This window comes from Anastrepha ludens, chromosome 4, assembly GCF_028408465.1.
Source record: "Anastrepha ludens isolate Willacy chromosome 4, idAnaLude1.1, whole genome shotgun sequence".
Lineage (NCBI taxonomy): Eukaryota > Metazoa > Arthropoda > Insecta > Diptera > Tephritidae > Anastrepha > Anastrepha ludens.
This window is the reverse complement of record NC_071500.1, coordinates 48,322,335-48,342,915: the sequence shown is the minus strand read 5'-3', so window position 1 is coordinate 48,342,915 and position 20,581 is coordinate 48,322,335. Positions and strand designations below refer to the sequence as shown.

Genomic DNA, 20,581 nt, shown 5'->3' with positions numbered 1-20,581 from the left:
CGCCAGCTGTCATCAAACACAGGTAATCATTGAACCGCCCCTTTAAATGCAAAATATTCCCAGAATGTAGTCCATAGAGCCTTTAGAAGCTTAGACCAAAATTCTTCAACAGTTTGTTGGAGATCAATTCAATTAAAAGTTAGTATACACTCCCACCTACAACGCAGTATATATAGGTGGGTGTACATACTCGTATGTATGTGCATGTGTATAAACAAACCCAAAAATATGTGCGTATATGCATATTGTAGAAATTTATGGTGCTGAAATTTGTTGGCGATAAAGTATAAGCATAGGCGAATTTTCATGCATGTGTGTGTGTGCGGGTGTCTGATCACGCGACAAAATTTCGTATTCCACTCACAAACTAATTAAATGTCAAACACTAGCGTTAACACATTTAGAAAATTATTTTAAACACGTTCAAAGAGCACCTACAAAAGCAACAACAACAAGGAGTCATACACACGTATATAATCGTACATATGTAAGTAAGTATGTATTTTACCATGAATGGGATACTCTAAAAGGACATACTCGTAATTGCGCATTTTGTACACCAAAGTTGCCCGTAGCTCAACAACTGCATAAATACCAACTACAGCGATGTAGGCAAAACAACAACAAAAAAGTTCAGGAAAGGATTACTTTAATTTTAGTCGGGTCTGATTTAAGAATTACTGTATCTTTAACAAAGGCAAAAAATTCGAGTGGTCTGGTGGTAAAATTTACTAATAAACAACAAAGTCAATTATAATAATCAATGTTAGCCTTTAAACATACAGATTTCCAGAAACTCGGATTCGATTATATATATAAGTATATAATTGGCGCTTTCACCCTTTTTTGGGTGTTTGGCTGAGCTCCTCCTTCTATTTGTGGTGTCTCGATATTTTTCCACATATGGGGGAACCTGCAATTTTAAGCCTACTTTGAACGACAGATATTTTTTATGAGGAATTTTTTCATGGTAGAAATACAAACGGAAGTTTGCCATTGACTGCAGATGGGCGACCGCTATGAGAAAAAACTTTTTCTGTAATTTTGCTGTTTCATGCATGGAGTTGTCAACCTACGCACCTCCGAATGATAGTCACGCACCAACCCACTCGGCTACGGCGGTTACTCGGATTTGATTGTCTCGCCAAAAGAACTCTTCGCTTGAAAATTTATTTGGGAAACTATTGAAATTTTTTTAATAATTTCAACTGTTGTACGAAAAAACTGGTGAAGTTTTCCCGACATGTAATACTTACCTTCAAAGTATTCTTTACCAAACTTCTTTGCTATTTATGAAACTTTTGCACATTTGCCGAATTAAAATTAACCCAAAAAATTAATTACCCGATTTCGATAATATAATATTTAAATCGGATCTAAACAAGGAGGGGATCAATGCCTGCACCAAACTTGGTCAGTATTTGAAGAAAAATTTTAATACCCTACAAGGTAATGTTTTTCTTTATATATATTTTTTTAACAAGGATGCCCACCTTTTTCAAATCTCAAATCTGTTTTACGCTATAAGGGAACTGGCACGAAATAACTTTGCGTGTGGGAGCTATCTATGCTCTATATCGCTTGCGCGAGCTGAGAGACTTGGACAATATTTGTAAGTGATATGTTGATTATTGGTTTTTGTTTTTACACTCTTAAAAATTCTCTCCATTGTGAGAATGTACATACTTTCAGAAAGTTATGCTCTAAGAAAATGCAAAAAAAAAAAACAAAACAAATTGAATATGTGAAAGTTACTACTCGATATATTTCTTTAAATATATAATAGCAGGGCAATTGCAAATCGGATATCTAAGAGGCAGCTGCCGTGAAACCAGAATTTTAAGTGGCCTCATGCAAAGCAAAAACGCCAATAACTTGCATACAAATGTTTGTTTATACGTGCATTATATGCTTAGTATTTCCTCTTTGTAGTTTTGTGTTTGTGGTAATTTTGTTTTCGTTACCTCGATTGAGCCCTTGTCGCTACTGAAATTAAAGTTAGACCAAATTCAGTTGTATTGGGCATTAGAGCAGCGTTACCCTGCAAGCCTGCATGTCGTACACCGTGTCGTATGAGTGTTGTGTACTGCCCAAGAGCTATAATGAATTTGTGGCATGCTGCTAGCCCAGCTGATACACCAATAACTATAAGCATATAGTAAATACATGTGTTGTTATTATTGTTGCCACCATTTTGTTTTGCAAAAACATTTTATGGTTCAAATGACACCGGCGGCGGTGTTAATTTAAACTGTTTACTGATACTCGTTCGGCCCGATGCACAGTGGCCGAAATGACCAATCCAGCGACATTTTATTCAAAGTTATGAAATTCCGCCAAAATTGTTGTTTTTTCCACCCAATACCCTTGTAAAAAGGGAGGGAATCTTTAATAATCTGGGTAAATAATCACTTTCCGGAAAATTCTATTACCCCACGTGACATTGTCGACACGAATCGACAGCTTCTCGAAGTTTCCCTGAAATCTATCTTGTCCATTGACAAAATTACGTGGGTAGTTAATAGTTTTCCCCTTTTAAATCTCCTGGTTTTGACGATATCTTGTCTATGATGCTTCAGAAAACAAGTACCTCGGTGGTTCCTGTCCTGCAAGAAATCTACTTGGCGTGTATTGCTCTTAATCACGTCCCCGCTAGCTGGAAGAAAACGATGGTTGTTTTCATACAAGACAAAGAGAAGGAGTCAGGACTCGGCCAAGGATTTTAGGCCTATAAGTCTTACCTCGTTTATCCTAAAGGTGTTTGAAAGATTAATTGATTATCGTTTCCGAGAGCACACCGAATCAAAATTACCTCCAGCGCTGCATGCTGGGAAATCTATGGAGTCAGCCTTACACGATGTCGTAGGGACTGTAGAAAAATCTTCGGAAGGCAAACAATTCTCTTTCGTGGCCTTTATAGATATAGAGGGAGCTTTTAATAACATCAGGGCCGAGTCAATAGTCACTGCGTTAGATAGACTAGAGGTGGAAAGACCTATCTGTCTCTGGATCTCATACCTGCTTGGATGCAGGGAAGTTAATGCGATCGCCAGAGGGGCTAAAACCACTAGATACGTTCACAGGGGAACGCCGCAGGGAGGTGTCCTTTCGTCCGTACTTTGGCTTATAAAGGGTGGGGTTAAGGTAGTAGCATACGACGATAACTTGGTCCTAATGGTATCGGGACTGTTTCCCTCTGCCATGGCTGGCTGTACTCAGTCGCGGAGCTACAACGTGCGGTGTCCGAGTCAACTCTGAAAAAACGAAGCTGGTGCTATGTACCACAAAATATATAAACCTCCCCCCTTTTGACTACCCAAATAAACAACCATGTGCGACATGATGAAGAAACGACAGCAGAAATACGTGAGTTCGAGGAACTTGAGATGCTGGCCAACAAGAAAAACGCCAGAGAATTTTACCAAAAAATTCGGCGGTTTACACAAGGTTTCAAGACCCTGCGATTTCCTTCAGGAACAAAGACTGCGAGCATCCTTAAATTATGGATGGAACACTTCTCGAACTTTTTAGCTAATGACAGCTGCGAGTGCCACACAGTATGTGAAGATCCCGATACCCATCTGTTGACGACGGGATTGTCGTAAATATCGCCGATAAGGACCTAGCTAGCATATTGTGTAAAAGGCTGAAGAACAACAGATTGGACCTTATCAGTGTGGCTTTAGACCTGGAAAATCCACCCTTGAAGGCAGAATCAATACACATCATCTTTTTGCCGATTTTAAAGCTGCATTCAACAGTACGTAAAAGAGTGTACCCGCTAAACTACTACGGCTATGCAAAATGACGTTGCCCAATACCAGCAGCGCAAGCAAACAGCCGGCGCACTTGCGTATCGACATCACTGTTGACAGTTATGATTTCGAGATTCTAAGAGAGTTCGTTTATTTAGGAACCAGCATTAACACCAACAACAACGTCAGCCTTGATATCCAATGTAGAATCTCTCTTGCCAACAAGTGCTACTTTGGACTAAGTAGGCAATTGAGTAGTAAAGTTCTCTCTCGACGAACAAAACTAACACTCTATAAGGCTCTGATAGTTTTCGAGGTATGAATTAAATTCCGCCAGATCGACCATTTCGACCACTGTGCGATGATGGGACACTCACACATACCCTCCCAAATGTACACATACATACATAAGTATAGTAAATTGAATGCTTTACAAGAACTTATGTAGAGTTTTGCGAGCAGGTAGTACGGGAAAGTTGTAAACATTTGTAACCAGTAGCTTGGTAGAAAAATCTTGTTTAATTGATTTTTAAGCTAAAATGTTGTACAAAAATGACATTACTGCTGCTAGCATACGCCAGAACACAGTGTGCAAACTAATACTGCCATAGCCATTTGAAAATTTCGCCTCGCCTGTATTTAGTGTTTAACTTTGCAACATGCCGTAACGTAATGTGTAATAGTTGTTGATAGCACCAAGGCAACAAGCAAGAAGAGCAACCGCATAAGCACACACACAACCAACTAATTAAACCAAAGCCTAACTCTCCCAAAATTTCGCCACCCATACCATCGACAACAGCAGTAAAGCGTGACTTTGCCGCTTGGTTGCAACATTGGCGCCACATTCCTGCTGCATTTATGTATGTAAGTATTTATATGTGCAAGTATTGCATTACAGTGCATATAATTTGGTTTTGTTGTACTAACATAACTGATATGGCAGATGGCTGCCTTGTTGCTTCCTACTGAAAGTGATACTTACCAGCCTTGATTGTTTTTGGTCATATAGTACACGACTAGTGCAATTTTATGAGAATTTTTGTAAGCTGCGCTATAGCAACAAATAAAGCAAATAAAGGCCCTTCCTGTAAATGTGGTGAAGTTCTAATGAAAGCTTATTAGCTGCATTCATACCTGCATATTTGCTCAAAGCTTAATGTGGAGAGTGTTATTTGGGTTTATTAACTGTCGTTTGAGAGCAGAAAATGGCATTCGACTTAATGTGGAATTTATTATACTAATAGGTCTATTTATAAGTTCGTGCGGTTTTACAACAGATGGCGTAACTTGATTATTATTCCATCGATCCACATTTCCAAACATTCATTGGAGAGCTACTGTCGTAAGGCACAAACGTCAGTATAAGTTTTTTATTTGAAGCGTAAACAACAATATTTTTACCACACTTGAAAATGTCGAATTTCGTGCCAAATAATGTGTTTTTGCGGGGAATTCTTCTTCATTATTTTAATATGAAGAAAAAAGCAGCCGAAAGTCATCGTATCTTGGTGGAAGTTTATGGTGAGCATGCTCTATCTGAGCGAACGTGCCAGAAGTGGTTTGCACGCTTTAAAAGTGGTGATTTTGGCTTGGAAGACGAAGAACGCGAGGGTGCGCCGCCAAAGTTCATGGATACCGAATTGGAGGAATTGCTCGATCAAGATCCGGCTCAAACGCAAGAAGAGGTTGCAAAAACTTTGGGAGTTGATCAATCAACCATTTCCAAACGTTTAAAAGCCATGGGAATGATCCGAAAGGTAGGCCATTGGGTGCCGTATGAATTGAAGCCAAGAGACGTTGAACGCCGTTTTATGGCATGCGAACAACTGCTTCAACGGCACAAAAGAAAGGGTTTTTTGCATCGAATTGTGACTGGCGATGAAAAGTGGGTCCATTACGACAATCCAAAACGTCGGGCAACGTATGGATACCCTGGCCATGCTTCAACATCGACGTCGGCGCAGAATATTCATGGCCTGAAGGTTATGCTGTGTATCTGGTGGGACCAGCTGGGTGTTGTGTATTATGAGCTACTGAAACCGAATGAAACGATTACGGGGGATGTCTACCGACGACAATTGATGCGTTTGAGCCGAGCACTGCGAGAAAAACGGCCGCAATACGCCGATAGACACGACAAAGTTATTTTGCAACATGACAATGCTCGGCCACATGTTGCACAAGTGGTCAAAACATACTTAGAAACGCTCAAATGGGATGTCCTACCCCACCCGCCGTATAGTCCAGACCTTGCGCCATCCGATTACTATCTCTTCCGATCGATGCAACATGGCCTGGCTGACCAGCACTTCCGTAATTACGATGAAGTCAAAAAATGGATCGATTCGTGGATTGCGGCAAAACCGACCGAATTTTTCACAAAGGGAATCCGTGAATTGCCAGAAAGATGGGAAAAAGTAGTAGTAAGCGATGGACAATATTTTGAATATTAAATTTGTAACCATTTTACGTCAATAAAGTTTCAAATTTCGAAAAAAACCGCACGAACTTATTCATAGTCCTATTAGTTAGTTTCTTACTTTTATCAAAGAAAGTCGCAGCTGAATTATAAAAGAGAAAGGCAAAAGGCGGCCAAGAAGAAGAAGAAGTGAAATTATTTCTAAGTTATAATTAAAATTATTTCAGTATAATTAAATTATATTTAAATTATCAAGGTTACGTTCAGTAACTGTATTTTGACGTGGCATTTAAAACAAATTTAAAGCAAACGTAAATTAAGTGGATTTTCAATTTCATTTCATTTCACAAGACGTTGCCGCCAGCGTGTAAAACGTACGTAAAATGGATGAAGTGCTCTATGAACTTAGCGAAGCAAATTAATTTTTTTCAAAGTAAATTTCCACAATTTGAAGCGTTGCTCTGGCCTTAAATGATTTATGATGACTTATCAAACCTTACTGAACAGAAATGTCAATACAGTGTGACATTCTCAGCTTTCAAACTACAGTTATCGATATCGAGAGTTCTCATACAGCTAAAAAAACACCCGATACAATTGTACGTGCACTACTTATATATTCAAATGATTTGTATAAGTATTATACATAAGTATGTATGTACGCATGTTTTCGCATTTAATCATCACTCTGTTTCTTTGTTTGACTCTTTTGCAGTTACAACATTTATAGTGTCGGCACTTGTTAGTCACGAGAACAAATTGGATATGGTGCATGTGCAAAATTCAACATTGGCAGGTGGTGTTGCCATCGGCACTGTTTGTAATTTGCTAGTTGGTTCACACGGCGCTATACTAATTGGCATCATTGCCGGCTGCATTTCGGTGCTGGGTTATCGTTACCTCTCGGTAAGTTCACATTCCATTCCAAATATATGGTCATTTTATTGTAATGCTCGAATTTAACACAAGTATATATAATTTTAGTTTTGGTATTGCTGCGAATATGTACTAATTTGCCACATGTATGCAATGCAACAGAAATCGGTTTGTGTCATGAGCCTTCCGGTTATTGATACATTTTTGCTGCTAGTAGAACTGCACAAACACACCTCCACGCATTTATATACATACTTATACAGATGTATGGGTTTGGGCATAGCAGAGCACATTTGTTTCGTTGCTAATTAGAGAAATTGGAATTTCAGTATAAACCAAACCCGCTACTGGCATTTGGCGCCCGCAATACATTTCATTACTCTGTTCAATCAACCATTCAATTTGGTGTGCATGCGCAATAGTTGAATGGAGGTGATTGTGACCATTTGACAAGCTTCAATGCGTATCTTGAATTAGAGAATTTCCAAAAACTGCGCTTCTATTGTAAAGCATAGTAGTAACTTCACAACCGTGAAATTTTGCCAGCAGCATGCAACAGGCAGATTGTCAAATGAGAAGAAAAGAAATATTTATGCGCCTCGCCCCAGGAGCAGTTGGCAAATTTCTGTAAGAAAAGTGTTTTAAACAATTTTTGTGTTTTATGTATAAATAAGAGGTGTTATTCCTATAAAATATCAATGGTTTCGCTGCTTGTGTGGCACGTAGCGCCGTCTTCTTGAAAATAAACGTTGCCCAGATCAATACCATCCAATTCTGCTCATAAAAAATCGTTAATCATCTCTCGATAGCGTAATCCATTCACCGTAACTGCTGCTCCAGTTTCATTTTCGCAAAAGTAAGGTCCAATGACTCCGCCGGAACATAACCGTTGAGGTTAGAGAGGCTTTTCAAGAATAACTCTGGGATTTTCTGAGCCCCAGATCTGACAATTGTGCTTGTTGACGAAGTCACCGATGTGTAAATGGGCCTCATCACTCAAGATGATTTTTCGATGGAATTCCGGATCATTTTCATGCATTTCAACGGCCCAATCGGCAAAGACACGACCTTGTTGATGATCGGCCGGCTTGAGTTATTGTGTTAACTGGACTTTATAAGCCTTAAGACCCAAATCTTTATGCAAAATACGGTGTAATGACGTTTGTGAAATGCCTAATTCCAAAGAACGACGAGGAATGGGCAAACCTTTCGGCTACAAAAGCAATATTTTCAGCTGTTCTTGAGCGACGTGCACGGGTTTTATTCTTCACATAACTAACTTGTCCCTACAGCTTGAATTTTTTCACCAATTTCTGTATTACGGTCCGACAAGGTGCCTTAGCATTGTTCGAGTTTTACGAACCATCTCTGCCAAATTTTCACCATTTTTATAGTGAATTTTAATAATTTCAATGCGTTGTTTAAGCGTGTATCGTTCCATTTTTATTAATAGCGTGCTTTCTACTTGTCAAATATCAAAAAATTACAGTTTCTAAAGTGACATCTACCAAAATAGCGGGCTATTCAAAATAACACCTGTTATTGGAAGACCCTTTATATTGACACAAAAAAAGACGTTTCGCATAAGAATTCCATGTCTTCGGGTACTCGAACTCAGGCGCTTCACTTGTAAACGAGCTCTCAGTTTTCGCTAAGTTTAAATGGCTGGCATCATTGCGCGATGTTTTCACGACGTGAACTGAGTACTACTTTGCCGTGAGATACATACGAAATTGCACGCATATTTCACGGCAGTGAAATTGGTATGGATTTTGATGCCACTTTATGTGATACGTGAAATTAGATTTGGTTGAAATATTATAACCTTTGTAAGGCAGGCTCACCAAAATATGGTTTAACTGAACATTGCATTAATATGAAGTCCTGCACTTCCTAGTTGTCCCGACAAAAAAAAGCGTGTTGGTTCGGATACATATTTATGCATAATTGCCACTATGTGAACTGAAAGATTGCCGATTCCCGTGAGCGTCGTAAAATCACGTGATGTAGAAAAACTTTTCAGTACAAGTTGAAAATAACGTTCAAATTGTAATTGCTTTCTGATAAAAGAAGTCACCATTTGTAATTATTATTTTTGAAATTTATCAGGAGTTCAAAAGAACCTTTTCAAACCACTTTTTGTAGGAGACGCCAACAAAACCGGAAATGAATTCGCGGACAATAACAAGCTAACAGGCATATCAAGCACCAGTACTTACAATAGAAAGCTTTAACATAACTAGCATAAAAAACATACAAGAAAGGATTCTTATACCAAACACTAAAATGAATAGAGCTCAACTAATAACTAAACCATACAAAAACGCATACTTTACAACAAAAAATAAGAATAAAATAACTCCACCACAGCGTATACAGTGAGCCAAGTAGGCACAACAAAAAATGTGTTATGAGATCATAGATGAGTTCTGGTAGGCTTGCTTGTGATGATGTTTTGTCACTGCGCTCTGTGCAGTCGCTTGTGTTCCGGAGCTTCAGTGCACGGGTTCGATAACGTAAGCGCTAATTATACATATAAAGGCAAAATTTTTAAATGATATCCAATTTTTGGAAAATATATTTTTAGAAATTAACAAGAACAAAATTAATCGCAAAAAAAAAATGTATGCAAAGCAGAAATGCCACTATTGACATGCATCTATGTCAAAGGCTATTTTTCAAGAGCGGGATTCATTTTCGAGTCAAACATTTGCACACATTTTTGAAGCAAAAGCAATCCAAAAAAGTTAATTAAGTAAATAAAAAACTGTGTAAAATAGCTACATAAGCTGATGAGTTCTATTTCAAACATATTTTTTTATATTTTGTATATACATAGAAAATAAACATAGAAAACTCTTCATATACAAATTTTCAAATAAGCATGTAGACAATGGCTCGCTCGCTGTGCACACCGACTAGATGTCATAAAATTCGAATACTATACACGGAAATCTAATGATCAACTCTAACACAACTAAAGGCGTGTGCAGCCCGGACATAAAAATTACCAAGGGGTATCATTTTCCAATACCCAATCTACTTTACCCGTAGAAGACAGCAACTCAAACTAGGCCCACGTATCGTCTCTTACTCCCGATTCAATATTCTTAATCCCCAAACTCCTTAAAATAATCAGTGTACATCATAGAGTTTATAACATAAAGGCACATATCGAGCATAAGGTCTCGATGTTATTGCTTAATTTTTACGATTAGCTTATAAGGCTTACTCTTTAACCAATTTTATATATAAATAATTAAGTAACTACTTTTTGGGTGTTAACACATAAAGTAAACATTTTGTACAACAAAATTGAGTTGAAACACCACCTTCTTTGCCACGATCAAAAATGGTAATAACAAATAAGAACGATACTAGTAGTTCATGTTTACCAGTACCTAATTTCGTACCTATTATTTGTACGTATTTTACAATAAGTGCAAACCATTAGCCATTAACATCTAATTAACAGTAGAGTGTTGCTCATACGTCGTGTATTACCAGGCCATGTACTTGTACATACATTTAAATATGCAAGCAGAAGTGTGTAAGAAGATTTTACGTTAGAAGGGTCAGGCGCAAATAGGTTGCTCTCCAGTTTACAATTACGAGTATATGAAAATGTATGCACATTACAATTATGAACATCAATTTCTGAATTGGAAATGCTTTGGTTTTGTGCGTTTTGTAAGTTCATGTAACATTTTTCAATGAAACACTCGCCCACTTACATATTTATGTATTTAAGTGTATGTTCAACCACACATACATATACACTTATATATATATATGTATGCATGGGCACTGATTATGGCTTTGCAAGTATATTTATTCAAGCACTAAAACATTTTGGACCAAAGTTGTTGGTCCTCTTGTGACTTTGATTTAGCTCTGCTACCCTCTACGCTCCATGCTTGATGCTGCACCACTACACATGGTTATTGTTATTAATAACTGGAACAATATTCATTACGGTATTCGCATTAGAGTTGTTTTCAGCTTGTGTACTAGGGTTTTATTATACTCGCATGAGTTGTAGTATGAGTAGTAAAGCTTGCTGCCTTGTGGCCGACAAAAAGGTCACCTTTATATGCCAATATACAGTATGCAAATCTTCTACCCGAAACTATAGCGTACATAAAATTTACTAATGGGTATTTGGTTTTGTGCAATCAAGGAAAATTTTAATTAAAATATTTGGCCTAAGCGCATAATTATCAGAGTTATGCCTTTCAATACGCTTTATACAAAAAATATAGATATTTAGCACTACAAAAAAACACTAGGCATCAATAAAATATTTGTTTTTGGTGTAAAGAAGTTTGTTAATTTGTCTTCGTTATTTTTTGAGGGTTGGGTATGGACATTGCGTAAGTGAAACTATTTATTTATTAGCCCTAAGGGTAAGTAAATATTTAAATGAGATAAAAGCATGTACATGGGTTCAAAATGGACAGAAGTTTTGGTGTGGGTATAGCGCCATGGGGTAAATAAAATTGGGTATATCAGGTATTTGGTTCTTTTTCTATTTTAAAGAGCTCTTAACATAAAAACCCAAACACACAGTACGTTGAATTTTTTTCACACTAAAAAGGATGAAAATTTAGTTATTAAATTCCTCCAATATACAAGTACTTAATTTGGGTTTCTAATTTTAGAGGTTTTCCATTAGGATGTAATAATAATAATAATAAATATGTATATTTTTTTTTTGGAAATAGAAACGGCCACTTTTAATTTGTTACGACAAATCTCGCGTTCATCTAACAAACTATAACTTCCTTGTCTATGAGTTTGTTTGATTAAAATTTTTCACAGTCAGCCCAAATTAAATTTTACTAAAATGTGCGCGGTTATATAAAGTTTGCTCTCGACCGAATATAGCACTTCCTCATTTGTTGTTATATAAAAATAAATAAATAAATGAACTGACTAAGTGGACCGTAGGAAGTTGAGCTCACAAAATTAATAAATGTTGCATTCTTAATTAGATAATTGCAAGTTGTTTGCAAAAACTAAATTTTTCCAATGAAAATGCAATAAGTGTTATAAATTTGCATACTTTTGCTTTCATATTAGCTTTAAAAGAGTAGCAAAAAAGTTTAATTACCGAGAGAAGTCAAAAGTGTACTTGACAATTTGCAGCCATGACATGCAGTAGTGAAGCGTTAGAGACACACAGATGCAGGCATACACTTACACACATACACAAAAATACCGCCACATAAAAAGGGTGATCAAATTGGAGCTACTTTTTCGAATAGGGTTGTTTTGGCAGATCACGCGGGACTATTGTCAAACTAAATACTACATTTTTTCCAATATTCATTGACATTTCCTCATGGAAAGACTTACGCCTCAACAACGTTTACAAATCGTAAAATTGTATTACGAAAATCGATGATCTGTGAAAAGTCCTCATCTCACATTCAGGCCAATTTATGGTGTGCGGTGATATGGTCCATTTTTGGCTTAGTGGCTACGTCAATTGGCAAAACTGCCATATTTGGGCTGAAGAGCAACCCGAAGCCATTCAAGAACATCCACTACATTCAATAAAACCAAACGTTTGGTGCGACCTATGGGCTGAAGAAATCATCGGCCCATATTTCTCGTAATAAGAGTGTATGTAACATTGAATGATGAACGCTATCACTCCATGATAAACGACTTTTTGATGCCGGGAATTGTAGCCTGTGATCTCCACAACATTTGGTTTCAATAAAACGGCGCTACTTGCCATACAACTCGTGAAACAATGGATTTTCTGCATCGTTGTTTCGGTGGGCAATTCATCTCTCCTCTTGGCCCAGTGCATTGGCCACCAAGATCGTGTAATATAACATCCTTGGACTTTTAATTGTGAGGCATTGGAACCCAACATTACTAAAGTTATTCATGATATAGCGATCGAAGTCCTCCAGCGAGGCATTCAAAATTGGTGTTTACGGATGGCCGAATTACGGATTATACTTTTAAAAGGAATTATAAAAAAGAATTTCATGAATGGTTCCACACCAAAAAAAAAGTAAATATTATAATTTCGTTGTTTCATTTAAATTTAAAATCCGATAGCTCTAAATTGATCACCCTTTTAAAAACATCAAATAAGTATACATATCAGTAAAAGTCATTATTTCATAACTAATTTATTAAATTTAATTCAAAATGTAAATTAGTCACTGAAGAGTACTTTGGTTGTGCAACCGCCGATGACAAGCATTCTGCACGTTCACATGCCTCATAATTTACATATTTTCCAGTGCCTCCTATGACTGCCGACAACCAGCGAAGCATATTATTGCGCCATTACAGACCATCAAAGCAGGCAACGCAAGACAGGCCAGCAGAAGCCGCACTTTGCCTACGAAGTGGAATGAGATGTCACACACACTTATATACTCGTAAGTGTGTATATGCACACTAACACACACCCGCATATGCCCATTAGTGTTTTTGCCGAGGATTCGTCGCAACGTCGAATGCTTAATTTTCAATTTAGTTGTAGTACCCTGATTGCATCGTTTTGTGAGAGCAGAAAGAGGTACCATTTCCATCCATTCCAATATTGAGTTACTGCAATGACATCGAATGCATAGGGTATGTGCAAGCAATATGAATAAATTTAATAAAGCTCTCAAAACACTCAAATGCACAAAAAAACGCACAAGCCGACACTTAATACTTTGTTGTAGCCGTAATTCGCCCTTACTTTCAACAAACGCTTCCCCTCTATGTGTTGTCAATTGTTAGCTGTGGAGAGGTGGCCGCGGTTATGATAAGCACCACAAGTACTTTTTGAACAATTTTGAAATATATTTGTTTCTGCTGTCGTAATATTTTTTATTTCATGCACGAGTGCACTTTATCAAGTGTTAGAAATAATTCATTAGTTTATTAATCACATTTTTCCCTTTAAAATTTTTTTAATTGATTCCAATAATATGATTTAAATCGTTAAGCGCATTTAAAATTGCGAGCATCATTTAGTTGATTGATGCTAAATGAGCTTGGAATTTGTTAAGCTACTTAATTCATAATTGAGCTGATAGTACTTTTTTGCTACATCTACTGTAGTGCGCTATGAGTCATGCTATGAAACTAAACAAAATTTAAGTAAATAAAGACTGCGTTAAAGTGATTTATATTTTGTTAATACAATACAAATCAGGATTGAGCATAGTGCACCAAATAATTAATGCAATAAGCGGAGATTTAACGTTAATGAAATTCTTATTTCAACTTCTTCTTCTTGATTGGCGCCAGCCGTTTCTTTCTCGTGCTAACCAGCGCCAGTTGGACACACCAAGTGAAGCCAAGTTATTCTCCACCTGATCTTCCCAACGCAAAGTAGACCTTCATTTCCCTCTGCTACTACCAGCTAGTACTGCATCGAATAATTTCAGAGTCGGAGCGTTTGTATCCATTCGGATGACGTGATCCACTTAACGTAGCCATTGGATCTTTATTCGTTGCCATATGTATACGTCGTCGTAAAGCTCATACAGCTTATTGTTCCACCGCCTGCGATGCTCGCTATCGCTAAAGTGCAAAGGTCCAAAAGTCTTCCGCATAATCTTTCTCTCAAACACTTCAATGGACGCCTCATCGGATGTTGTCATCGTCCAAGCTTCTGCGCCATACGATAGGACGGGCATGATAAGAGCCATCTGACATCGCTTGATACAGACAACTTCTTTTCGTACGTTCGAATGTAGCTTTAAAATCGGCAAAAATATGGTGCGTGGCTATTCTCTTTTCATTGATATTTTCTAAAATTTGGCGTAGCGATGGTGGACTTTCCAGGTCTGCAGCCACACTGATAAGATCCAATCAGTTGGTTGATGGTGGGTTTCAGCCTTTCACACAATACGCTCGCTAGAACCTTATACGCGATATTTAGAAAACTAAACCCACAGTATTGATATAGATTGCAGAATTACATTTCTTGTAGATTGGGCAAAGCACATTTAAATTTCAATAGTCAGGCATGCTTTCATCCGATCATATTTTACATAGGAGCTTTCAACTCCCGGTAGCGAACACACTTGGCTCGTGTTGCGCCCGATCGCAGCATGGCCCTATAAGCAGCATCTTTCTTTCCGCGGCAGCATGGTAATCCCCGTCGTATCAATTGTTTTTCGGGCTTACCGAAATCCAATTTCTTCTTAGGCGGCGGTACGACACTAACAAATTAGTGGTAGTGCAAAATGTCCAACTTTGATAATAATAAATGTGGCGCAATACTCCCGACGTATGGATAATTTGAAACACAAGAAAGACAACAACTTTGTCGAAATCTAAATCTGTTGAAAGAACCATAGGAAAAACACGTCTGTTGAATAAAAGTTTAGATGTATTAGGTTAAGGTTTTTTCGTTTCTGTAAAGGTTAAGAACATTTAATTGTTTCTTAGCGCGAGCCCTATGTTTCAAAAGTGCTGAAAAGAGAATTAAACTCTTGGCATTAGGATCCAAATGGTTAATTAAGGTTGTAATTGGGTTAAATGTTTAAAATGGCTCGATACTCAAGAAGGATCATTAAGATTAACTACCGTTAACAAGCATGGGAAAAGGAATAAGCTCCCGACGACTATTACTATATGTATATATGTAAGGGGAAAGATCAGATAGCAGAGTCCATCGTAAAGAAAAAGAAAAAACTATTTCCTACCGTCGCTCTTACTATGTATATTAGTTTGAGGAAAAAGAAATCCATTATTTCTATTTTTTTTGCTCCTGGGCGATGCTACGACTACTAACATGCCGGTCAACTTCGATTATTTCTGTGATTTTATCGACACGATAGACGACGGGCCTGTCTGCGTGAGGTGTATCTTTAACATCCAAAATGCCTCAACGGAATCGACGAAGCCAAAATTAAAAATTAGCTGTTACAATATCGGCATTATAAATAAATTTCACAATTTCAGTGAATGCTTACATTTTCGCCTTTATCAAAGAAAAACTGTAAATGTACCGGGTTTTCTCTTTGTTGGATTTTATTGTTAACACCCTGTAACTCGCAACTAATACTCACGAATTTCGTTACTTTTTAAACTTATTTCTCTTGGTTTTGTAATGATCTTACGTTATTTCATTATATACAAATACAGTACAATTCAAAACCAAAATCTAAAAATGCCGAATTATAGTGAGCAAATATTATTCAAATAATAAAAAGCGTAGCCAGTTACTTTGATTCAAGGTAAATCTCAATATCTCAATGTATAAATTTCATTTAAGAGTACATATTTTCTGTTCAAGCCCACACAATTTTGGCTACGAAAATTAGTTATCTACTTTTTTGCCCTTCACTTTTTGAAATTTTCGTCTTAAACTTTGCGGCTGACTATTAAATGTCAATTGTCAAACAGCTGATTGCTATTTCGCCAAGCTTGCCACTGCGGTACTTCGTTACTTGACACTTAGGCACTTTCGTTGGATTTACAAAAACAAATTACAGTACATATACGTAAACTGCTAGGTAACGAAGCTATGAGCTCGGTGTGAAGACTACTATGTAATATAATTATAATGGGTACTTTTTAAAAGTTAACAAAACTTTTTTTTTTCAAATGAAACCGAAAAGTCAATGATAATGCGCTACATTGGCTTTATTAGCACAATATTATAGAACTGATTCTATAAAAAATTCGGAGCGTATGGTTACCACAACAGTGTCTAACAAGGACCACCGAGTCAGTCATGTTTGGTCCACTTTTACCGGCATACTTTCAAGTCGTCAATCAGTGCTATTTTATTAACAGAAAACAGACAAGAAGACTGACACGAATATATGTATATCCATTTTTGGGTATGGTTTGGTTACCAAAAGTTCGTCAACTTGTTGGAACTATTTAGTATTTAAACGATTGATTTTTGCGTGTGTAACGCAAAGATCACCTATCAGTTCTCATTAGTGCTCAAGGGATAGCATGGGCCAATCATGCCTCATTAGGCAAGAAAACCCCACCAAACAAGAACCATATCGATATGCATCAATAGTTGCTAAGTGAGAGTAGAGTTGTATCTTTCCAAATGCGAAAATTTGGCCAACGAGCGAGCCAGAAATTAGTACGAAAATCAAATTTTATTTTTATTATCATGTCGATCGTGCCCACAATAACTGGTAACATCAGACGGATGGACGGAAATTTAGTCTCAAAATATAAAAAAAAGAAAAAAATGTATTTCGGTACTTATCGATGTAACCGCATTTATCCAAAAGAAGGCGTGACCCCTTTTTTAGTTTTATTAGCGTCCAATTTATTTTTTCATTATTACTAAAAATTAACTATTTTGCTTAGTTATGCCTTTTTTATTTTTTTTTTGGAAGATTACAGTTATGCGTGAGATGGGCGCGGTTATTGATCTATTTCGCTTGTCAACTATCATGAACAAAGAGTTTTTGTTTTTTTTTACGAATGAGGGGTTGAAATGCCAAATGCATCATCAAAGCTGCCGTCGCAGCAATAGTATGACCGGAGACTAAAAAACGCCCCCTCGTATGGAACCATCGCCAACTCTGGAACCGCTTTCGCATTCCTTCAGAGTGGCGTTCCATCTTCTTCATTACAAAGGTATATACCTATACCTATGAATGTGCTTGCGTCCAGATCCCGCATTTTTATCCGGAGAATTATTTCCGCGAAACCACTGATTATCTCCCACGTTTCCCCGCTACTTAGCATCTTGTCGATTACATTTTTAGTGGTTATGTGACCGACTGCATTCTGCAGCGTTCGACGTTCTTGTACCCAACGCATGCATTGGAAGAATGTGTATGCATCCCCGTATATGCATGTGGGGTGTTTGCATTTCTCTATTTTGAAGGTGAGGTGGACAAAGAGTAATAAGTGTATCGGTTACTCTCATATGTATCTTGTATGTATGTATCATTTATCTTGATTCCTTCATGCTTTTACATGCAACTGTTATGTGATTGAATTTAAATTAGTACAATATATCTTTAAGGAAGTAAAAATCGCATTTAAAAAATTATCCCACTTGTTTTTTACATCTGTATTTAAATTTGAACTCATTATTTCTCTATTTTTTCTTCCAGCCCCTCATCACAGCAACACTGGGTATTCATGACACTTGTGGCGTTCATAACTTGCACGGTATGCCGGCTATTATATCAGCTATTGCCTCAGCCATCTTCGCCAGTTTTGTCACAAAAGAAAATTACAAATCCGAGTTGGGACAAATATTTCCAGCTATGGCTGCTGCCCCACAGAATAGTACTTCAACTATCATACTTGGGGTAAGTTAATAAGTTGCATCAATATACAAAAAATAGTTTTGTTGTTGTGATTTGCATCTATATATAATATAAGAAAGAAAAGTTTGCGAAATATCAGCATAAAACTTATATATCTACCAATAGTAGCGTTTCGAGAGACTGATATTAAAATATTCTTAATTCTTTATATGGCGCGTCAAGTTTGAATGTAATTGTGATCGAGTTCAACAAATGTACACTCCGTAAATAGCGCTAGAAGTTATATTTGACAATTATTTTTTTTTATAAATAATATTTTATGACAATATAGTTGATTTTCCTACAAAACCCACAACATTTTGCCCGTTCAAATATAACTCAGTGTTTATTTAGGGAATATTTCAAAACACTCTTAAACCCAAATGACATTCTCTGACTGCAATGACATTAAATGGCTACTATGGGAGTAAAATATGATTTCTTGGATTGCCCAGTCACTGCTAAATGCCTAACCCTCCGTTGGGCACCCGGGTCTGGCCAGACAGGCTTTTTCGACTTTGGACGTGAACTTAGCATATTTCTATTATAGCTAACGACTTAAGCTTCCAGGTAGCTTCCTAAAATTTAATTTTCTATGGATTTATGGATATAACCCTTTAAAACGGATCCGCGAACACGATCATTCGAAGTCATTGTCGTATGTTGATTTAAATGAAGTAAACAATATTGTAAATAGTTAGTATGCAAGATTTTTTCTGACAAATAAATGAATCTATCTACCTATCTACTACCTATTTACCTACAGTGCACATAGTAAATAAAATAACCATTCGCGTTCCTTTAAATAAAAATATGTTTTATTTTATTAGGGCTATGACCGCACCGCCTCTGCTCAGGCTGGCTATCAGCTTTGCGGCATTGCAGTTACCTTGCTGGTGGCCATTGTTGGTGGAATTTTAACAGGTAATCCGCTTTGACAAATAACTCAATTACATTTTTTTTTTTTAATTTCTGCCTTAATTAAATTTTACTCATTTTTACCTGTTTATATATTTCAGGCGCGGCGCTGAAATATACCGGCATGCGCAATTTGTCAAAGGACGAGCAACATCAGGATGAATTGTTCTGGGAAGTGCCCGAGCATAAAGAAGATTAGTAAAGTGAAAAGTTCTGGATTGTGCTTTGTTTTTGTTTTTTGTGTTTTTTTTATTTGAAAGTATTCAATACTTCGTATGTAGATTACTTAGTAATACAAGCAGTGGTTCTGAACTTCTATAGAGTCCAACAGTTTATGTTATTTGTATGCGTTTATGCTTTGTAACCATTTTTAATAGTTGTTAGAAAGTTTTTATTTCAACATTTTTTATGTCAACACTTAGTTATTTCTAAACTACTGCATTTGTACAGTAAAATCGAATATTACAATATGTTTTATACAAAAACGAACAATTTTGAAGAATTCTCAGACCTATAAATGCATGCATACGAGGGTTGCAATTTAAATTTCTCGCCTCAAGCGCTTCTAGTGATATCAGGCTCCAACTGCCATTTCCATTGGAAAGGTTGACTCAAGTCAGAACGTTGTGCCAGAAACATAAAGGGTAGCCCTCGTATTTGTTTGAAACTGTAATAAGTTTTAATGACAGTAGTTGTTTTTATTTTTAACTTGGCGTCAAGTTTTTTTTCTATATGTATTACCTATTATTCAATGGAATTGCTTAATCACTGCAGTGCTTTTACGCACATTTACTATTCACACATTCTAAATGAGTATTTTGCACTCTTTCCATCTAAATAAATTTGTCTGCCTCTGTTTATCCTTACATTTGCCTTTTTTCTCTCTCTTTCTTCTCTTACATACTTTTTTCGCCATTTACTGCCGTGCCACCTAACTGTGGTGCCAATTTGTGATCATTTTTGCTGAATTTATTTAAAGTTTCGACAAACTTTTACAGATTTTAGACGCCGACACAGTGTCAGCAATACGTTGGCGCCCAATTATGTTACGCAACTGGAATGCCATTGTGCCCAAGAATAATTTGTACTCTCGCGGTGTTTACAAATGAAATTTATGTGCATATGTATGTAGATGAGATAAATGACAAAAATCACAGACAATTGTGAATTTTGTGTTCTATGAATATATCTACACGTACATATATGCGTGCATGCAACTTAGTATGTATGTATACAAAGAAAAAAGAACTCTTTCAAACATTAAATGAAAATGCAAAAGCTGTATAAAAGTAAAGTGAAAACAATAAAATTTCGCATTATTTCATTAAAAAGTTTCTTGTGTA

General features: G+C 36.8%; 1 protein-coding gene across 1 annotated transcript in view; it reads left to right on the top strand.

Annotated features, from left to right (window-relative positions):
* LOC128862220 (ammonium transporter Rh type B-B) overlaps window positions 1-20,106 on the top strand; it is an 83,090-nt gene extending 62,984 nt beyond the window's left edge. Inside the window, exons 5-8 of the mRNA XM_054100725.1 lie at window positions 6,893-7,083; window positions 18,123-18,323; window positions 19,151-19,244; window positions 19,340-20,106. Coding sequence (XP_053956700.1) covers window positions 6,893-7,083; window positions 18,123-18,323; window positions 19,151-19,244; window positions 19,340-19,437 — 584 coding nt within the window. The 3' untranslated portion in view covers window positions 19,438-20,106. The remainder of the gene's footprint in view (window positions 1-6,892; window positions 7,084-18,122; window positions 18,324-19,150; window positions 19,245-19,339) is intronic.
* The last annotated feature ends 475 nt before the right edge of the window (window positions 20,107-20,581 follow it).